At 45.7% G+C, this 20,929-nt stretch overlaps 1 protein-coding gene and 1 long non-coding RNA gene across 10 annotated transcripts; one reads left to right on the forward strand and one right to left on the reverse strand.

Moving 5' to 3' along the window:
- Window positions 1–7,533: 7,533 nt before the first annotated feature.
- On the reverse strand, window positions 7,534–19,179 carry ZBTB24 (zinc finger and BTB domain containing 24). Of its 9 annotated transcripts, none has more exons than XM_064597969.1 (8): window positions 19,002–19,179; window positions 18,494–18,686; window positions 17,529–18,338; window positions 14,891–15,117; window positions 14,353–14,436; window positions 13,617–13,700; window positions 9,895–9,976; window positions 7,534–8,894 (listed from the first exon to the last, which is right to left on the reverse strand). In XM_064597969.1, exons 3-8 carry the CDS (start codon window positions 18,308–18,310, stop codon window positions 8,162–8,164), a joined length of 1,992 nt encoding a protein of 663 aa, XP_064454039.1. In that variant the 5' UTR covers window positions 18,311–18,338; window positions 18,494–18,686; window positions 19,002–19,179; the 3' UTR covers window positions 7,534–8,161. The 9 variants fall into 9 exon arrangements, 7 of the variants coding, with proteins under 7 accessions (XP_064454039.1, XP_045721251.1, XP_064454040.1 ...); XM_045865295.3 differs by having other exon boundaries at window positions 14,891–15,058; window positions 17,356–18,338; window positions 19,002–19,177; XM_045865296.3 differs by having other exon boundaries at window positions 8,752–9,074; window positions 14,891–15,058; window positions 17,356–18,338; window positions 19,002–19,177.
- On the forward strand, window positions 8,067–12,467 carry LOC135365594 (uncharacterized). The gene is made up of 3 exons (XR_010413724.1): window positions 8,067–8,160; window positions 9,255–9,304; window positions 10,372–12,467. It is a non-coding gene; the product is annotated as an uncharacterized LOC135365594 (long non-coding RNA).
- Window positions 19,180–20,929: the final 1,750 nt, after the last annotated feature.

Genomic DNA, 20,929 nt, shown 5'->3' on the forward strand with positions numbered 1-20,929 from the left:
AGCGGCATGAGAAGTGAGAGGACAAGAGGGTCTTGGTGGGGTGGGGGTTAGGGTGGGGTTCGACCGCTGCGAAGGGGAAATAGGAAGGGTGTGTGGGAGAGAGGTTAGATCTCTGGTGTTAAAGTGGGCTTTGGAGAGAGGACCCACAGAACTGTCAATACTGAAAAGGGCTTTGAGGGACCTTTGGGATCCACTTCCTCAAATTCTTGATAAGGAAACAGGGCTGAATGTGAAGGTACCCAAGGTCATTCAACTAATTAATAAAACATCAATTCTCATTTATTGAGCAGCTACTATGAGTATAAGCTTAATTTCAATGATCACAACAGTCCCGTTTTTACTGGAAGAGAAACTGAGGGTCACAGAGGTTCTGTAACTTGCAGCACGATGGACAGCAAGTGGCAGCGCGAGCTAGTGTGGGGCCCAGCCAGGTCTGTGTGCTCTCCACCCCACCAGTGTGGCCCAGTGTGACAGATGAAAGGCTGGCATTTGAAGAAGTGGTTTCTTGTTTAGAGGAAGTGACACGGTTACATGAGAAACATTAACAAAACAGAGGAATAAAGGGGAGGGTCCCTGTCCTTGAGATGCAGGGACCAGAAGGAGTTGGGTGCCCTGTGGTTCGCCCTTCCTCTTTATTCTCCATTTGCTTTCCCCTGGAAACCCCTAGAGACCCATAAGACCTGAACACTCACTGCTCCCAGCCGGAGCTGAGAAGCAGGCGGGGGAAGGCAGGCAAGGGGAAATGCCTGTTCTCTGCCAGAGAGCCAGGGAATTCAGCCAGGTCACACTCAGGAAACTAGGGCAGCCTCCCAGCCGGGGCCCTTCCTAGCTCTTGAGTGTGACTTGTCATTTGGCTCGAAATGAATGTGCCCCAAATCAGCCACACCCATATTTAAATACACAGTGTAAAAAGTATTCTAAAGTCCAGGGGAAATGGGCTCCCAGGCTTTTAGAATCACCTCATGCACTTCCCTTTCATGAGCAGATGTCAACAACGGGCTGGTCCGAATCAGTGTATTTGCAAAGGCCCAACAGGATCTGGCCCTTGACTCAGTGACTGCCATTGCAGCCAAACAGGAGTATGTGGCCCTCTGAATGATAAATGGTAAAATTTGTCTTTAAAAAAGATCACAGAATAATGACTTCAATGCTGAAAATCTGCTGACTCCGAGTTTCACTCTCTGCCTATTAAAGATACACACTGGAGCATAAAGCAATGAAGAGTCTACTGGTCTATAATCCAGGTGTGGCCAGATTCCAGCTTTGCTTCACTAGCTTAGTGTGACCTTGGAAAAAGTCGCCAACCACCATGCTTGAGCCTTATCATTTCTAAATGGAGGCAGTTTAATAACTCAACCTCCTCAGCCCATTTCAATTCTAAAATCCTATCATTCAATGTTGGTCACTCTAAGAAATGTACAGACTCAAAGGCCCAAACCCCAAGGCATTAAGACAGGATCCCTTTCCTCTAACCCACACTGTGTTCTGTGTCCCAGCAGTGCCATCCCTTGCACTGCAGGTGACGTGTCTCAGCCACCCTGGGATACGGCCTTCCACCAGTAGGTCTGTGAGGTCAGAGAGCACACCCACAGTCCTGGGCCGGGAGCTATGGCTGCAGTGGGACCAAGCGGACACAGTTCCTGATGTCAATATAATTATGAGCGGAGTCCAAAGTGTAGAGTGCTGTGAGCAGATAGGACAGCGTGGCTTGACTGCAATTAGATGGTCAGGGAAGGCCTCCCCGAGGAGGTGACACTTACACTGAATTCTGACAGATGAGCAGACATTAGTCCGACAGAGTAGGGGCTGAAACCTTCCAAGCCTGCGAAACCACCTGCCTCCAGCCTTCAGGCAGGGTATTGCTGAGTGTGCTTGGGGAACAGCAAGGAAGCCAGTGTGGATGGAAGTGAGAATGGGAAAGGGGCCCAAGAGGAAGCTGCGTTTTGGATTTTATTCTGAGGAGGATTTTAAGCAGAGACATGATCATGCCTTAATAACACAATCTCCATTCGTTAAGCAAGACCCTCTGCTTGCCGCTAAAGGCACAGTGATGAGCCCAAACTGATCACCACTGCCAGTGGAGAAAGGGGTGGGGGGGGGGTAGAAAGGCTGGGTCAGGCCTTGGCAGGGGCCCAGGCAAGAGAAGATGATGATGTAGTAGTGGGGATGGGAGAGGTGGGTGGATTCAAAATAGTTTGAGGTGAAACTGACAGCAGGTGGGGATGGATGGGGCTGGGGGGGGGGGGGCGCCTATCAAGAAAGGCTTCTAGCTCTCTCTCTCAGCCGACAAGACTGAGTGAACCAAAAATTTGGGTCCCTCATTCTTTTCTACTCGTCCCTGCAAACTTATTCCTCTATATGCTGCTTTCTATTCCAGTACTGTCTCCAGAAATGAAAATATGCTGATTTCATAGACCAAGGTAACACAGGGGACAGAGATTAAAAATACACGTAGGATCAGGATCAATTTAAATACTTCCCTGTGTTTTTGTTAATGAGTGCTTTTATACTTCAAACACTAAGATTATAGGTAAAATTTGTCCAGAAGCCACTTAATCATACTAGGATTATCTATGAGAGGGAGATTTTTTAAAATGTAGAGTTTTGTTTTTAACTCCAATTTAGCCTAAGGCAGCTTCAGTTTAACTTTTCGTTCAACAAGGATAAAAATACTATGAACTAAAACCAAAAGCCAAACTATTCTTTTGGAAAATCTTCAAATCCGTATTTTAAATGATCTACTGGATATTAAGATGCTAATCTATGGATACTAAAATTCAAAATAAATAATAAACCCATACTCTAAGACCAAGGAAGTTAGTTCCCTGACTTAACCCCTGCTCAAATTTTTCCCTCTTTCTGCATGTCATATTGGATATAGTAGTACTTTTCAGACTCATGTAACAAAAAAAAAGAGAAAAGAGAAAGGCTACAAAGTCTTGCTAATGTTACCTAAACACGTTCAAGTTCCTACATTTTGTGTTGAAAATATTATTTAATGAACTTTAGTTTAAAAGCTCTCCAGGGCACCTGGGTGGCTCAGTCAGTCAAGCGTCTGCCTTCAGCCCAGGTCATGATCCCAGGGTCCCGGGATCAAGTCCCTCATTGGGCTCCTTGCTCAGTGTGGAGCCTGCTTCTTTCTCTCCCTCTGCCCCTCTCCCACTGCTCGTGTTCTCGCTCTCTTTCTCTCACGTGTTCTCTCTCAAATAAAAATAAAAAAATCTTTTAAAAAAATAAAAATAAAAGCTCTCCTACTGTGGAACATTTTAAGTGACAAGGATTTTAAATAAACAGTGTATTTATATGTTATATATATACAATATATATATTATATATATATATTACAGCCAACAAGTGTTTGTTGCTTAATTATGTGCAAAGAATTTGAAAGCTAGATAAACTATCACAGTGACATTCCTGCTTCTTTTAGAGGTCATTCCTTGACATCTGCTATTTACAAAAGGCAAGGGGGATTTTTTCGGGGTCATTCCTCCAAGCCTGCTGTTTACAAAAGTAAGACCAAGAGTTTTCTTTCAATTCTTAAGAATTTAGGCTTATTTTAGTCTGAAAGTGAGGATAATAATTCACCTCAAGGCTTAACAAATAAGGGTAGCAAAAATCAAACAAGGGGTGCCTGGGTGGCTCAGTCGGTTAAGTGTCCGACTCTTGGTTTTAGCTCAGGTCATGATCTCAGGGTTGTGGGATCGAGTCCCACATCAGGCTCCAAGCTGGGCATGGAGCCTACTTAAGATTCTTTCTCTCCCTCTGCCTTCCCCCACCTCCCCTGCTTGCGCACTCTCTCGCCCCCTCTCCCCCACCAAAAAAAGTCTGCCCTAAACGTAAAATATCCTCAGTCAGGAGTTTGAAAAAAAGGCTCACAGAAGCTCATGTTAAGACATTTTCATGTTAGCAGTAACTTCCAACAGGTAAATTTCTGTTAAACTTTAAATCAATAGTAGTAAAATTCCAATATGAATATTAATATGGTAGTTATCATTTCTGTAGGACTATGTGCCTTTTACAATTATTGTTTTATGTAAAAAGTTTGTGTGCTAAATGTCAGACAGATCAATTTTTAAGTAAGCTCTATGCCCAACATGGGGCTTGAACCCATGAACCCCAAGATCAGGAGTTGTATGCTCTACTGACTGAAACAGCCAGGTGCCTCAGACCCTCAATTTTAGTCAAAAATTTTCGATTACATCAAGCAGATCATATGTAAATAGAAATCCAGCTTAAAGTATCAAAAGACTGGTGATGGAAAGCCCATCTGGTGGAAGCAGCATAGTGGAATCAGCTGGCCCTATGCATCAGTCTGGCTTTGCCAATTACTGTGTGACCTTGGGCAAGACACTTCATCTGTTTGGGCCTCAGTGTTCTCATCTGCAAAATAGGCACATTACCTACCCCATAGAAATGTCACGAAGATTAAGTAAAATAAGACCGTGCTTCATTCAGGTTGTAGATGCCTCCCAGACACTGCTTTCCTCCTCATTCCAGATGCTGGTTATTATAGGCTCAATTGTGTCCCCCACCAAATTCATGTTGACGTCCTAACCCCCAGTACCCTCAGGTAGTGACTGTGTTTGAAGATAGGGCCTTTAGAGAGGTAACTAAGTGAAAATGTGGTCATTAGGATTAGGGTGAACCCTAATCCAGTATTGACTGGTGTCCTTATAAGATTAGGACAAAACACACAGAGGGAAGACCATGTGAAGACACAGGGAGGAAAGAGGTCAGGAGGCCTCAGAAGAAACCAACCCTGCCAACAACTTGATTTTGGACTTTTCGCCTCCAGAACTGAGAAACTATATTTCTGTTGCTTAAACCACCCAGTCCGTAGTATCTGTTACGGCAGCCCGCGCAAGCCAATATGCCAGTCATGGCCAGAGGTGACTGGAGTCCCCTGATCGCAGGTTGCTGTGTAAGTCCTACTTCGTGTGCCACGACAAAGAAGAAAGTTGAGAAGCACTAAAATACAGACTTAACACACTTGGCTTCACTCCTGGCCTATAGTAAAGACTCAGTAAGTGGCAGACAGTATGGTCCAATTTATGAAAACTGAACGTAAGCATGAGAATATCATTATATTCTTTAGCATTATTTAACCGGTTGCTCACAACACTTAGAACCCAGGAACCAACTGCCGAAAATAGAGTAGAGGTAGAAAGAGTTTCAAGAAGCAGATGCAGGGGTGCCTCACTGGCTTAGTTGGTAGAGCAAATGACTCTCAACCTCAGGGTCATGAGTTCAAGCCCCATGTTGGGTATGGTGCCTAAGTACCTGGAGGAAAAAAAAAAGCAGCAGATGCAAGCATATGAATAAATAACTTATTTTGATGGCAGGAGCTCGAGTTTTCCCAAGGCTAGCCCTCTACTGAGAGAAAACCAAAGATTCATTTTTGAAAGTGATAAGGTGCATTTTAGTAACTTCAGTAAGCATAATATTCTATTTCCTATGAAGTACACTTTGTATTTCTGCATTTGTCAAAACAATTTTAAAAACTGTACTAGTACAAAATTAGTTGTGAAACACTGAGCTGGCAATTTCTCACACAATAGTAACATTTTTATGTACATGACATTTCCTTTGGGTACAGAGGCACTGAACTTTAGAATTTGGGATTTCAGAGGGCAGAATGTGTATTTGGGACACAGAAGAGACTAGATTTATGAAGCTCTCATTTCCTCCTTTCCCTTTCACAGCTGATCAAACAAACCAGAACTCTTCCAGAAGATACTTTTATGGCTGAGACAGGCTCTCAAGTTAAAAACAGGTAAGCCTGTTCACAACAGAACCCACTAGCCACACACGTAGTTTATCAAGAACTCGCAATGTGGTTGGTGTGACTGAGAAACTGGTGGTGGGTTTTTTTTTCAGTATATATACGTATATATATATATACGTGTGTGTGTGTGTGTGTATATATATATATATATGTATGTATTTTTAGTAATCTCTATGCCCAACGTGGAGCTTGAACTCATGACCCTGAGATCAACAGTTGCATGCTCTTCAAACTGAGCTGGCCAGGTGCCCCGGGTTTTAATTTTAATGTAAAGTTAAAGCAATAATGTTTCAGTTATTGAAAAGAAATTAAGTATGTCTGCAACTGTATGTGAATCTAGGCTTTCAACTGTAAATTGTATGAACTCTAAATACAGATCAAGTACGTCCAAAGAACATTAGCATCCAAACTGAATGTGTAATAAGTAGAAAATACACACCAGATTTTGAAGACTTAATATGAAGAAAAGAATATAAAATATCTTATTAATATATGTTTTTATATTGTTTACATGTTGAAATGGTATTTGGCACATGTTGGATTAAATAATTTTATTCAAATTAATTTCACCTTTGTTTTTAATGCGGCTACTAGAAAATTTAAAATTACATGTGGCCCACATTCTATTTCTCCTAATGCAGAGGTAAACTGTCATAAAGCTAGTTAAACTTGACTTATGTGACCATATTTCCTGAATAATTCTCCAGCTCTCCAGAGTGAGTAGTTAAAAATTCATTTATGTTAATACTGTGTATCTCCTGGAGAAACTGTGGGCCTGTAAGCTTTGCAAAGCTGGTAAAAACTTTGCATTTTAAGACTAAGGTTAAAGTAAATAGTTTAAATGACTAAGAACCTGAAATAATATTTGGGTCATAACTGTATTTATAAAAATTGTATCTTGGCTCTAGTCAGGACTGATTTAAACATTACTTTGGTTGATACATGTTAAGATACACATTTTGGAAATTTTGTGAATTATAATAAAACAGAATTTGGCAAATATGTGAAAAAAATGCTTTCATCTTCTCTCAAACCTGAAGAATTCTATTACTTTAACCTCCAAAAAACCTTGATTCAGGTAGAAATTAAGGTGTCTAAAGCAAGAAAGTAACTGATTGTCAAGATCCTGTTAATTTTAGGGTAGATTAGCCCTATTCTCTACCCGCATTATGTTAACTTAGATGTCCTAGTGCCCATTCTCTTTTTTCAGTTCATTAAAGAGAAAGCAATCAAAGTATTCAATAAAGTACACTGGGCTTGAAAACCTAACCCACACATAATTTCAACTTTTCACAATTATTTAAAATCATACCACAATTACAGACAGGTTACTAAGGCTCTTAGGTTCAAATTATTTTTAAGATTAGGTAAAAATATGTACTTTTTAAAATGAGGTGTCTATTTTATGAGATTCAGCCTACAATAATCTATAGTATAATAAGGTCCCATCTCCAGGAAGTTATCAGACACAATACACAGACCATTTTCAGGATCAATTAGAATTCAGTATATCTGACACTTAAATTACACTTAATAAAATTTTATATTCCAGGATAACTGAGATAGTCTTAACTTCATCAAACAAGTATCACTGCTGACAAAAATTGAGAATTTATGGGCTGAATGTCTTGATCCGATTTCACTTTAATTAGACTTTTAAGTTTTCAGTGACCTGCTTTTAAAAAATAAGGAAATCCATGTTTCTCAGAAAAGCTGAGTTCAGAATTTTTAAAATAATCCTGTACTTTGTAGACTTTATTATATTCATTTTGAGTTAAAATACACTTTTAGTTTATATGTTTTTGAATCTACCTTAAATAGGACACAAAGAGCCCACTGTACCACACAGAGATTAAATGTTGACAGTGACTCGGTCTTCGGGGCTTAGAAGATATTAAAAGGACAGACTCTCCAAGGTTGTCCTCTATCACATTCAGCCGTGACTTATCTTGTAGAAGCAATTGTGTTGCGTACGAAAAATAAAGTGGAACAAACCACTCTACCCAACTCAACCAATATAGGGCTTCCTTTGTTCTACAGAACATAACTGGAAAGGTCAGCAAGACCTGTGGCCTGGACATTCAAGGCTTAGAGAAGTCTCATTCAATGCCCCCAAAGCAAGATGACCCAAGACTTTCGGAGAGGTCGTAGAGGAAAATGAAAACCGTTCATCAGTACCGAATGCTAAATCCCCACCGGGACTGCACGCGAGGCAGGACGCGCGCACCTCGGGGCCTGGATGCAAAGCGCGAGGCCTGCCCGCTCGCCCTCACCCGTCCAGAGGCTGTTTGCGAGCCGAGCGTCTCCGAAAGCCTGCCTCGCAGCGCGCAGCTGGCTCGAGCGGAGGAGAGGAGGCCGCAAGGCGCGTCCAGGTCAGCTCTGCCCGGGGCTCAGCGGGGCGGCCGGGGGCCCGTGGGGGGCGGCCGGGGGCGGGGGCGGGGGCGGGGCCGGCGCGGGCGGCAGCTGCAGGTGTTGAGCGGGACCCGGAGCACCTGCTAACTGGAGCTCGCCGGTTTGCTCCTGCTGGGCGTGAAGGTGTTCCAGGGTTTCCTTGGAGAGCGTGATGACGTGCACGGGCTCGGGCTGTGCGGGCTCCATCTGGCTTTCGATCATGTCGAGGCCCTGAATGTGCTCCGTCTGGCCCTGAGGGGCGGCGAGGATGAAGTTCTGCAGTTGCTGGGGCTGCTGCGTGAGCAGGGCGAGGTCGGCAGCCTGCGCGGCCGCCAAGTTCTGCGAGCTCTCCGCAGTGACGATGCTGAGTCCTTGGCTGGGGCCGGGCATGAAGTTGATGTTATGTACAGAATTGGTGACGAGAAGCTGAATTTCCTGCTCGCCAGAGGCAGAGAGCTGATAGGGCTGCAGCTGAAGAATACTCCTGACCTCCTGGGTGTCAGGGCTGCCGGACACGCCGCTGGCGTCCGGCGCGGGCTTCTCTTTGCTGTGGATTTTCAAGTGGGCCTTCAAGTTGTCCAAGCGAGCGAACTGTAAGTTGCACTCGGGGCATGAGAAGGGCTTTTTGCCCGTGTGCAGAATGCAGTGTCTCCGCTTGGCACTGGAGTCTGAGAACGATTTGCCACATATGCCACAGGAGTAGGGCTTCTCTCCTCTATAAAAAATACACATTTGACTTTACAAACGGCTCTGCTTATTACTTCCTGATTATTTAGGGAGAAGAAGTCAAGAGTAGAGGACAATTAACTCGACTGGGCGTCATAAGCCATGGGTTCTTCTGCTAGCTTAAGGAGTCAGAGCAAGTCACCACTTTCGGGGGTTTCCGTTTCTGATCCTAAAGGAAAAAAGACGAGGCGGGGTTGCTGTCTGAGAAAGGGTGGTGCATGGGGCTGGGCTACATGTGATAACATTTTATGATGCTACAGTCGTATTTTAGATAAGAGAGCAAATATTTATATATTACACACATAAAGTTCCTTTTTGTTTTGTTTTCATTTTCATTGCCAACTTTTAGATTCCTGTGGCCAAATTTAAGTATATGTGATTGACTTCAATATTCAAAACGTGAGTAGGGACGCCTGGGTGGCTCGGTCAGTTAAGCTTCTGACTCTTGATTTCGGCTCAGGTCGTGTACCTCAGAGTTGTGAATCAAGCCCTGTGTGGGGCTCCATGCTGAGTGTGGAGCCTGCTTAAGGTTCTCTCTCCCTCTCTTTCCCACTCCCTCAAAAAAACCCAAAAAACAAAAACCCCAAGTTTGTCTTAGAAGTTACTATTAGTTAGTAATAGAAGTTATTTGTCTTAGAAGAATTACTGAATCAAATCTGGATGTGTGAACAAAAATGTTTATTCAGAAAACATCAGATTTAATATTTATTTTTGACTGAAGATTTAAACTTTGGATCAGCCCCCAGCCCAAAATAAAAATTCAAGAAATGAAATCAGTAATGCAAACTTTTGCTGGCCAGAACCAGTTTTCCTGATTTTGCCTAAGTTAGGAATTGCTTCATTGTAAAGATAAAATATGGTAAGCTACACAGAAAGTTCTACCCGTGTAATAATTTGGGGAGAAGGCCTGTATAAGTAACATGTCACCCAACTGAACACCAGGGTTGAATGAGGACTCCCATATAAAAAAAATATCTGTAAAACTTTACCTATGGATTCTGATGTGGGTCTGAAGAGAACTCTTTGCTGTGAAAGATTTGCCACAGATTTCACAAGTAAATGGCTTCTCACCTAAAAAAGGGACACTGTTTAGAAATATACATCCAACACAAAGTGAAAAGCAAAAATCACCCCACATTTTCACAATATTAAGAAAAGAAAAAGGCAATACCACTTGACTCCTTAATGAGCACGAATGAATGAAGCCCTTACCAAACACCTACTATGTACCTAAGCACTGTATGCTAAGTGCCAAGAGGATACAGAGAAAGTGTAAGATATGGTTCCTTCCCTTAAAAACTGAAACAAGGAGGTAGATGATTATACACAGTAAACAAAAGAACACACCACATTTACTCCCGTACGGCCCACCCTGAGATAACTCAACTCTCATACCTGACCTTCCTGGGGACACTGGTCCACTAGGGTGACCTGCATATTAATTCACATTTATGTCTGCCTTGCAGTGTATCCAGAACCTGACCACATCTCACCACCTTCACTGCCAACCCCCCAGTCCAGGCCACCACTGTCTCTGCAGCAGCCGAACGGGTCTCCCCACTTCTGTTCCAGCTTCCCTGTTGTCCACAATAAATGCAGCAACCACAGTGACCCTGTAGGCAGTCTGCTCATTTCACACTTCTGCTGCAAACACTCCAAAGGCTCCCTGTTCCCATCCGGAGATAAAAACCAAAGCCCTAGGCCTAGAGGCATCACACATCTGTCCACCCCCCCCCCCCCCCGGGTCCTTGCCCCAAACTTTTCTAACCTCACCAGGCACTCTCCCTTTGCTCACTGCTCAGCTCACGGGCCTGGTGGAGAGTCACTGGACACCCCACCCCGAGCAAGCCCCGGCCAGGGCTCCTGCCCCCACCATTCCTCCCCCAGCATGTCTTGCCTAGGGGATTCGCAGTGTGGTTCACCCCCTGTACCGCCTTCAAGCCTCTGCTCAAACGTCACTTTCCCAGCAAGGAGGCCTCATCACCACCGAAAACACTGTCCCCCGCCCCTCAACACTCTTTAGTCCCCTTCTCCGGGTCCGTTTCCCCACAGCGCTAGCCCCACCTCACAGACTGTGCGTGCTGTTTATTGTCCATCTCCCCCATTCTTAGGAGGAGACTTTGTGGGCTCGTCCAATCCTAGTACCCCTGTGCCTGGAATCAGGCCTGGCACACTGTTCCAGAAATCCCTGATGACTGAATGAATTTCACAGGGTGGAAACTAAGGCCCACACAAAGCATGACTGTTCCAGACTCCACTAGGAATTCATGAAGCTTCAAGAACCGTTTATTCAGCATTAGTCTGTACGCTGCACATACAACCGACAGACTGTCATGTCCTCTGGAAACAAAAGTAAGTGGTCCTCACACAGGCAAGGGAGCTATGAATTTAAAGAAGAGAGAACAAAATCCCGCTTAACTAGGTAACAGCCGGGGACGGGTGCCGTTTGAAGTGCGGCCTCCCTTTCATAGCCTCTCCCGGAAAATTCACGCTAGACATCTTTCCACGCTCCATCTAGGTGGAGGACGCTGGTGGCAGCTTGGGTGAGTTGGCGTCTCCGCATCAGCAGCCCTTACCACTCCAGAGGTGAAAACCAGGCCACTGCCGCTCTCCTTCCACAGCCTCCCAAACCAGAGCTGGGGCCCGCGCTGACCTCAGTGTGTTTGCTGCTCCTCCAGATCCAAAGACGAGGACCTGCTTGTCATGTCAAGTTCCGTTTCGGAAATATACTAACGATGTTCGTCCTGCCATTCAATGCCATCTGGGTTGACAATCTCAGAAAGTCTTTCTGTTAGCGAATGTTTGAAATCATGGACATTCTTTCCAAGAACACAGAGTCCTTCAGAATCTATCTGGACAGGGCCACTGATGACCACTTCCACGGCCACCACACTGTACGAGCCCCCGATTACTGCAACAGCCTGCTAATGGGTCTCTCCACCTGTGGCTCACCACACCCCACACGACGCTGGGATGATCCTATTAAAATTCTAAGTCCTATCATCTCGCTGCTCTCGTTAAAGTCTTCTCGCTCAGAACAAAAGTCCAGTCTTCACCATGGCCTCCAACGTTCTGAAGCCTGAGTGCACACCAGAATCACCGAGGAGATTTTTACACAGAGCAGTTCCGAGGCTCTACCCCAGGTTAATTCAGTCAGAATCTCTGGGGTTGGGACCAGGCTTTTTCTTTTTTAAAGCTTCTCAGGTGATTGAGGCCCGAGCCTCAGCAGCTCGGCTGAGAGGCCTGTTACACAGATTCCATCCAGTTGCCTCTTCTCTGCACCTACCCGAAGCCTTCTGATGCCCACCACCCTGTCTCAGGCTCAGTCACAACTGCCTCCTGGCATTTCTCTGGCAAGGTGGAAACTCTTGTGTCTCAGGGCTTTGCACCTGCTGTTCCCTCTGCGTGGGATGCTCTTCCCCTGGGCAGGCACAATGGCTGTCTTCGCTCCCCACAGCATTCAGATCTCTATTCAAGGTGTTCCCCCCCATCTGTGAGGCCTTCTCAGACAAGTCCCCACGGAAAAGGGCAGCTCCCCTTCCCACATCCTGCCCCCTTACCCTGCGTTTAGTTCTTCACAGCACTGACTCCCACCTAACATGCTATGGAGTCCTTTTTCCTTGTCTTCCCTGGTCCACAGCAGGGGCTCTGGCCACCTCATTCACTGCTGCAGCCTCAGCACCTAGAGAGAGTGGTGTCTGGGACCCAGGAGCTGTTCTGTAAATATGTGTTAAATGGATGAATTAAATGTCACAGAACCTATTCATGATAATGTCTGTAGAAAGATTGTATAGAGATCCCTCTTCATAGAATTCCTACCCTATGAGACACTTATTTTAAGAAAACAAATTACATTTAAGGAGAAAAATTTGTGTTTTAAAAAAAATGCCCAAAGCAGCATAAACCAATCTGATATATAATTTTAGTAGACAATTTAACAGAATCATTAAAGAACCAAACTGCAGGAGGAAGCTTTTCTTAGAAAAATCTAACAGGTTCATTTTTAAGAAGTGCTCCTTACCAAAAGGTCTAAAAGACCTGCACTTTTACTTTGCTGTTCTTAAATTAAAGAAGTTGACCTGCCCTGATCGATCCTGCCTCCTCTTTATCCCTGAAGCTGATTTTTCTGGAGGTAGCAATGCTTAAGTTGTAAGTACTGGTTCTAGGGGAGGAAGTGGGAAAACCCTCAGTGCTTATGCTACCTGTGTGTGTTTCATTTTACTTTCTTTTTGAAAAAAGTTCTCTCCATAATCTTCAGCACTGAGGTACACTAGGAGTGAAACACAGAACCACACTCAGACTTGTACTATTTTGTGGTATTAAATGAATTTTCTTTTTTTCTTTTTCTTTTTTTTTAAGTAGGCTCCACAGCCAGCATGGGGCCCAACATAGGACTTGAACTCACAACCCTGAGATCAAGACCTGAGCTGAGATTAACAGTCAGACACTCAACCGACTGAGCCACCCAGGCGCCCCTCAAATGAATTTTCACCCAGGAATAGTGCTCAGTAAGCCATCTCTGTGTTGCTAAGAAATAAGAGATGGGATCTCCCCACAGAATGGTGTCAACAGCCTTCTGCCTTGGACTTTTAAATGGTCTTCTAAAATTCCCACCTGATTTATAACAAATGGAGCCTGAGGAGAGGGCTCATTCTCGTTCTTCTGAGAACGTGAAGTGTACCAGAAAGGAAGGACAGGATGGGAGTTGTACCTGTGTGTGTTCGTAGATGCTTCTTTAGCTGAGACACATCCATGAATTTGCGACGGCAGTGGTTGCATTCCGGTAACGCGTGGCCTTGTCGCAACAATAAAAAAAGTGTCAGTGCCTATATGCGCTCTCTCCCTGCATTTCTTCAGTGATTTGTATTAAAGCACTTCCCTGAAAAATAATCACTTTAAATACGGTACTTCAATTAAAACAACAGTAATTTTTTTTATTAATTTGGTAACAGTTCATATTTTCCTATGCATCTCAACTCACTACTTCCCCAGGAGAGGTGGGACCCTTCCAATCTCCCTAAAAGTAATTTTCTTCTTCCCTGGAAGCATTGGTGCGACTGTGGCCAGTTGACGCCAAGTGTCACTCCCAACCCCTCATTTATTTATCAGTTGGCAGGGGAGAAAAAGCTAGGTGGGAGAAAGCCTGGACTGACAGCTATGGGGTGGGGATATTTCGGTTTAGGCACCATTAACAACCAATCTTAGTCAAGTGGCACTTCTGAAAGATACCAATTCTGTAGGGTTTCTGTGTATGGCATCAAAACTGTAGTATAAAATTAAATATAAATTACAAGGTAGTAGAGAATAACACAAGGACATCTAATTTAGATTGCTTTTTAAGATTCTTTCCCTAAATACAATTTTCCACAGTATGACCCTACTGTTTCAGAAGTAATTTGTATTTATGTTTCTCCCCCACCAATCCAAATTTTCTCTCTTTATTGTACCTGTATGAACTCGGTAATGGCTCTTTAGTTGCCTTTTCTGGCTGAAATATTTTCCACACTGATCACAGGTGAAAGACTTCTGTCCTGCCAAATAAAAAACAAGACACTAAAACATGCAAAAACAACAATAAAACGGTGGGCCCAGGTCCCCATTTTCCATGAATGATAACAAGTGACTTGCGTCCATACCCAAATGCCCTCAGTCAAAGCACAGTACCATAAATGTGCAAAGGTATGTAAGGCAGTAGGGAGTGGTGGGGACTGGAGCAGAACTGGAGAATTCAAGTTTCCCCCAAAGTCACCAAAGTAAAATAATCCTAAGCTCTGGGAGTTAAAACGTGTGTACGTTGAGCTCCCGGTAGCTGGTTCATAAGCCCTAGTTTAAAACAGAACGCCGTGCACAACTCTACACTACGGTCTGGCAGAGGCAGACACCACGTGGGAGAGGACACCAGGCTGAGAAAAGACCATTCTGACCATGGGAACGTCCAGCCCAGGAACCCGGTGGCAGGTGGCCTTCGGGTGCAAGTCCAGGTACCTGAATGCAGGCTCATGTGCTCCAGCAGCGAGTGCTTGGTGGTGAGAGCCTTGCTGCACACGGTGCAGGTGTAGGGCCGCTCGCCTGTGTGCATCCGGGCGTGGACCTGCAGGGAATGCTTCTGAGCAAAGCCTTTCCCGCACTCATTACATTTGAAAGGTCGCTCCCCTGGAATGAGAGCCCCAGAAGCGTGGTGTGAGCAAGAACATGCACATCTTGGTTTCCTCCTACATTAAAACGACAATCAAGGGATTTCTCTTAATAGGCACATATCCCAAAGGCCCAGCACAGGAGAGAAAACATCAGCAATAAAATCTGGCAAGCCGGGACAGATGACTCCGACGCCAGCAGCGAGGCGTGCTGAGCTACAACCTAAGACAGAGCCTCCACAATGCTCAGCCATCGGTGGCACCTGTTATCTCTGAAAGTGGGGGTTGGGGGACAAATGACCATCTGTGTCAAAGGCACTTAGACCCCCTCCACAAGGCCCAAGGAGCCAGAAGACTGGCCCACTCCCCAACAAAGGATGGGGGCTGTTCTCTGAAGAAGGCAAAACAAACAGTCTCTGGACTGAGGGTCTCCAGGCACAGTGGAGTAGGACTGCCCCAGGGACGGCAAGTCCAAGTTTATATTGGGGGTGATGAGACTGCCCAGCCTTCTCCCCTGCTCCCGCTCCAGACACTGGCAGGCAGGCCCAGAGCCTCAGGTGGGAGGGCAGAACATCTTCTTCGGGAACGTGGTGGGCCAGGGTAGGGGGGCTGCAGCTGGGATGCCAGGTGTTGGGGAGCGAGTGGGGTCCAGCCACACCACCCCCAGTGAGGCCGCCGTCTCCAGGCCCGCTCCACACCCACGCAGTGGCCAGTAGCTAGCAGTCAACCATTCCAGCATAGGATTAAATGTGATTTTTTTTAAAACCACCATTCAAGGAAGGCCTTTTAGTAGCTGAAACAGATCAGAAAAAAAAAGCAACTTGCGGAAAACAGGCTGCCCAAGGGGAAGAAAACGGTAAAAACTGACAAACAAGCGACTGCTGTTATTAACCTGCTCACAGAGGGAAGATACTACACTGTGAACGAAAAAGAGGATTCACAATAACTAAAAAAAAAAAAAATTTAGAGAAAAAGGGCTCCTAGAAGTAAAACAGTAAGAGTAGAAAGATAAAGGGGAAATCTCCCAGAATGTAGAGCCAAAAGTGATGGGAATTAAGAGGTAAGGACTTTAGAGGGTGGGTCCAGAGGTTCAACATCCAAATTCCAGCGAGTTCTAGAAAGAGAGAGCAAAGAAAACTGACGGGAGATACCATCCATGAAGGAACTGAAAGACAGGAGTTTCCAAACTGTATGGATCTACGGGTAGCCACTGAAATGGGACAAAAACAGACCCACGCTAAAGTGAGTCACTGCAAAATTTCAGAATACTGGGGGCAAAAGGGAACATCCTACATGCTGTTTTCCCTAACAAATGTTAGAGAACTATTTAACTCTCAACTATCCTCTATTACAGTTCAACAAATATTTCCCAAGTGTCTACCTTGTTTAAAGAACCAGAGTTCAAGGTTCTCAACCCATCTTTCAAAAACACCAAGGCCCCAATTAAATCAGGAGCTCTGGGGCTGCTGCCCAGTCACTGGTGGTTTTAGAAGCGCCCTAGGTGATTCTACTGGGTGGTCAGGTTGAGAACCACAGGGCTAGCTCTGCTGGACGAGAGGAGCCTTAACTACTACTAGTCCCTATACTTAAGTTGACAATTAGGTTGAGGGGTATTTAACTGGTAACTACAACCCGACCCAAAGCAGAGTGAGTTAAGTAAGGGAGGGCTCAAAGGAGGAAGGGATTTCTGGCTAGGGCCACACTATCCAATATGGTGCCAGTTAAATTAATTAAAATAAAAAATTCAGTTCCTCAGTCACACCACATGTCAAGCTCAAAATCGCACGTGGCTAGCAACCACCATATACAATGCAGATACAGAACACTTCTGTCCTCACAAAAGGGTCTATTGGCCAGCGCTGGGCCAGAGGGACCAAAAAGAAGACATTTAAAGCTAAATGGCTGAGTGAACAAGCTGTCCCCACAGACCTGGGCAAAAGCATAGCTACAGTCAAGATGAATGTTCACGAATCAGAAAGCAGAGTAAATCTGGCTAGAGTTTGACACCCGGGCATTAAAGCCTGGAACCAATGACTCACAAATAAGAACAGGGTTCTGCAATCAGGCTACCTGGGTTCAAATCCCAGCTCTGTCACTAAACGGATGACCTGGGCAAATTATTTCTAGGACTTGGTCTCTTCATCTGTCCAATGGGGATAACATTTCCTATCTCATAGGCCTGTTGTAAGAACTAACTGCAGCAATACGTACGTAAAGGCCCCATTATAATGCCCATCACATGGAAGTGGCACAATCAATGAAAGCTATCATCATCCCTCCAAAACAAGCTCCACTAAGCTGCGAAAGTATAATTACCCGTGTGGCTCCTCTGGTGGATTGCCAAAAAGTGATTGTACTTAAACACTTTGCCACAGTCCTTACAACAGGCCTCAGGGCCCCCCGGGCGCTTTCTCTTTCCACAGACCCTTTTGGCTGAACTCTGCTCGTCTTCATCCCCGACAAGTTTGTAATCTTTAAGTTTGACGGACCTCCGAATCCTCCGCTTGCTGTACCGACTCTGGCTGTCCTGCCCATCCTGGGTCTTGGGATCACAGTTCTCATCTTTTTCAGCTGGCGTTTCCTCCCCTCTATGTGGCTCAGAGGCAGGCTCAGCCTCTTCCATTTCTTTCGCTGGAATCTGTTCATTCAGTACGACATTGTCTCCCTCTTTCGCTACAAAGTTATGTCTATTTTGAACTGAATTGTTTACTCTCAGCTGTATTTCTTCCTCTGCAGCCAGCTGTGATTTCCCCTCCTGCACACTGTTCACTTTTCTCGGTCTTCCCCGCTTCCGTTTCGGAGGATCATTTTTCTTATTAGAAATCACCACCACTGGAGCGCCAGCAGTGTTCAGAGTCATTGGCTTTGGGGGGCTATGATTATTTTGAAAATCCGTGTAAGCCTTTACCAGGTCATAGACCTTTAAGAACTGAGCGGTGGCCAGGATTTGTTCTGCGCTTTTCTCACTGGCCTGGAGACAACCGGTGTAGATAAACTCCAGCAGGATACCAAATGTGTCGGCAACCATGCCTTCCAGCATATAAATGGACTGGCCGATCTCCCCCTCTTCAGCAAACATCACTGAGAAGTATTCACTACTGGCAGCGAGTAAGGCTTTGTGAGCCCGGAAATGCACATTCTCCACGATTAACGTAATGTCACAGAGGAAGCCCTTCTTCCGCTGAGCCTCAAAACTGGCCAGAACAGTGTCACTGTGAGTGTCTGAGTGTACAACGAGCTGCCCAGAAGGCTCCGATGACGTTTCTGCCATTTTCTTTAGAGGCCAAGAAGCCCGAAGCCTGAAATTAGAAAATAATGATTAAAAAGGAGGAAGCATCATCTAACAGGTTAAACCTAGCCCAAGTGAACCTACTACTCGCTTCACACTGTTAAATGAATTTGACCATTGACCACTTTCAGAAGTCGACTTAAAAACTTAGCTTGCCATTCTCACCCTTGTTATACCATGACCTAGTTGGGTGAATTTCCAACATCCATGTTACTTCTCGGGGTCTGCTTTCTCCTCTGTAAAATGAAGGAACGGCAATCAAGCATCTTGAAAGTCCTTCCCCGGCACTAACTTTCCACAGTTGCACGCAGACCAGAATGGAAACTAGTGTCTCGATTTCACGCATTAGCCATTTTGTCTGTGAAAACAGAAAAAGGGAGCAAATAAAATGTACACGAGCGAAATGAATCTGGGGGTAGCTGCAACTGGGTAATAACCGAAGGCGCATCGGGCCTCGCTTTGGAAGGGCTGGCACGATCGCCCAGGCTGGCCGCCAGGCAGCGCACAACGCGGCGGGCGGACGATTCCCCCGGAGCCCGGGGCCCGCATGGCTGGGCCCCCACTCCCGGCCCGGCGGGCCCCCTCGAGCGGGACAGGGGAGCGTATGGCCGGGCAGTTCTCGACGCGGCCGCAGCTCCCGCGCCCACGGTTGGCGGGCCCGGGGCGGACCTACCTCTCGCGGCGCCCGGCCCACCCCGCGGCCTGGCGGGCGCACTGGCGCCGGGCCCGCCCTGGCGCCCCGCTCCGCAGAACCCCCCGCCGGGGTTCCTGCGCCGCCCGGGCTGGGGCCCCTGCGCCCCCGCGGCCGCCGCGGCTGCCAACCCGGAAGCGCCGGCGCCGCGAGCCTGCGCGCGGACGCCGGACCACGTGGGCGCGGAGGCGCCCGGGGCGGGGCGGGGCGGCCCGGAGAGCCCGGGCGGCTCTGGCGACTCCCCTGACCTGGGGCGGCGGATGGGGCGTGGCGTTGTCTCTCCGCAGTTGTGTACGTTTTATGTCGTGATAGACGGCATGTATCTCAGCGGCACCTTAATCAACTTGGGCTCTTCCCAGATGCGGAAGCTCGCGTTAAGGTCTCGAATGTGTGACCAATGAATGAAATCGCCTTTACATTCTTTACCATCATCGTCACTGTCATCATCTAACGCTGATATAATAATTGTTATTATTTGCCTCCTAATTATTTTGCACATCTGTCTTCTCCTTTTCCTTCCCACTTCCAATGCCTAGTCCAAGGGAGTGAAGAGAGGCGCTCTATCTAGTCGGACAGATCTGGGTACTGAGTAATCTTGGGCAGATTCCTTATCCTCTCAACCTTGTTTACCTTACCTGTAAAATGGAGATGTTAACACTAGTGTCAGCTGGGTTGGGTAGCTGTGAGTAAACGAGATTACGTAGGTAATGGATTGTCTGGTTTAATTCATATCTACTATGATTAAAATTATCATTATGGTTATTCAGGTTTTCCTCGTCTTTCTGACCAGTCTTAGTTGCAGTGCTGTTCTCTCCAATACACAGGAGTAGGGAGATCTCTTCAAGTACAGATCACTCCCGGAGACTGGAGTCATTCCCCTGATTAAAATCCAATGGGGCTTCCATGTACCCTCCTAATAAAGGCCAAGCTTCTTGATATGGTCTACAAGCCCCGGCCAAATTCAGTCCCCTCCTACTTCTCTCTCCAACTACTTCAGCATTTTCACTCTCTCAATTTATGATTCACCAATACCTAATTGCTTATACAGATCTTCCTCCACTTACAATGGCGGTGTGTCATGATAAAACCATTGTAATTTGAAAATATCATAAGTTAAAAATATTCTAAGTCATTTAATACACCTAACCTACTGAACATAATAGCTTAGCCTAGCCTACCTTAAACATGCTCAGAACACGGACATTGGCCTGCAGTTGAGCAAAACCATCTAACACAAAGCCTATTTGTGAATGTTGTGAATGTTGATTATCTCCTGTAATTTATTGAATACTGTACTGAAAGTGAAAAACGGACTGGCTGTCTGAGTACAGAGTGGTTGTAAGTGTATGGGTTGTTTACCCTCATCATGATCCTGTGGCTGACTGGGAGCTGCAGCTTGCTCCCACTGACCAGCATCACGAGAGGGCATCCTGCTGCATATCATAGCCTGGCAAATGATCAAAATTCAAAATTTAAAGTACAGTTTCTGCTGAATGTGTATTGCTTTCGGCATCATTGTAAAATCGAAAAATTCTACGTCAAACTGTCGTAAGTCAGGGACCATCTGTAATTTATCCCTCCCAAGACACACTTCCAGATCTCCAGCATGCCGTTTATTAGCCTCCAATATTTTTTATTTATTTATTTTTAAGATTTTTATTTATTTGAGAGAGAGAGAGCCAGAGAGAGAACATGAGCAGAGGGGAGGGGCAGAGGCAGAAGCAGACTCCCCACTAAGCAGGGAGCTCAATGTGGGGCTTGATCCCAGGACCCTGAGATCATGACCTGAGCCGAAGGCAGAAGCCTAACCGACTGAGCCACCCAGGCGCCCCAGCCTCCAAGATTTTGAAATTGAAGATGTAATTACCAGCCTGGCTTTTTAAAAATTTTACTAGTTTGTATTAAATCAG

The sequence above is a fragment of the Mirounga angustirostris genome, unplaced genomic scaffold (assembly GCF_029215605.1).
Source record: "Mirounga angustirostris isolate CCGP_5_RB_7025 unplaced genomic scaffold, mMirAng1.0.hap1 SCAF_8, whole genome shotgun sequence".
NCBI classification, from domain to species: domain Eukaryota; kingdom Metazoa; phylum Chordata; class Mammalia; order Carnivora; family Phocidae; genus Mirounga; species Mirounga angustirostris.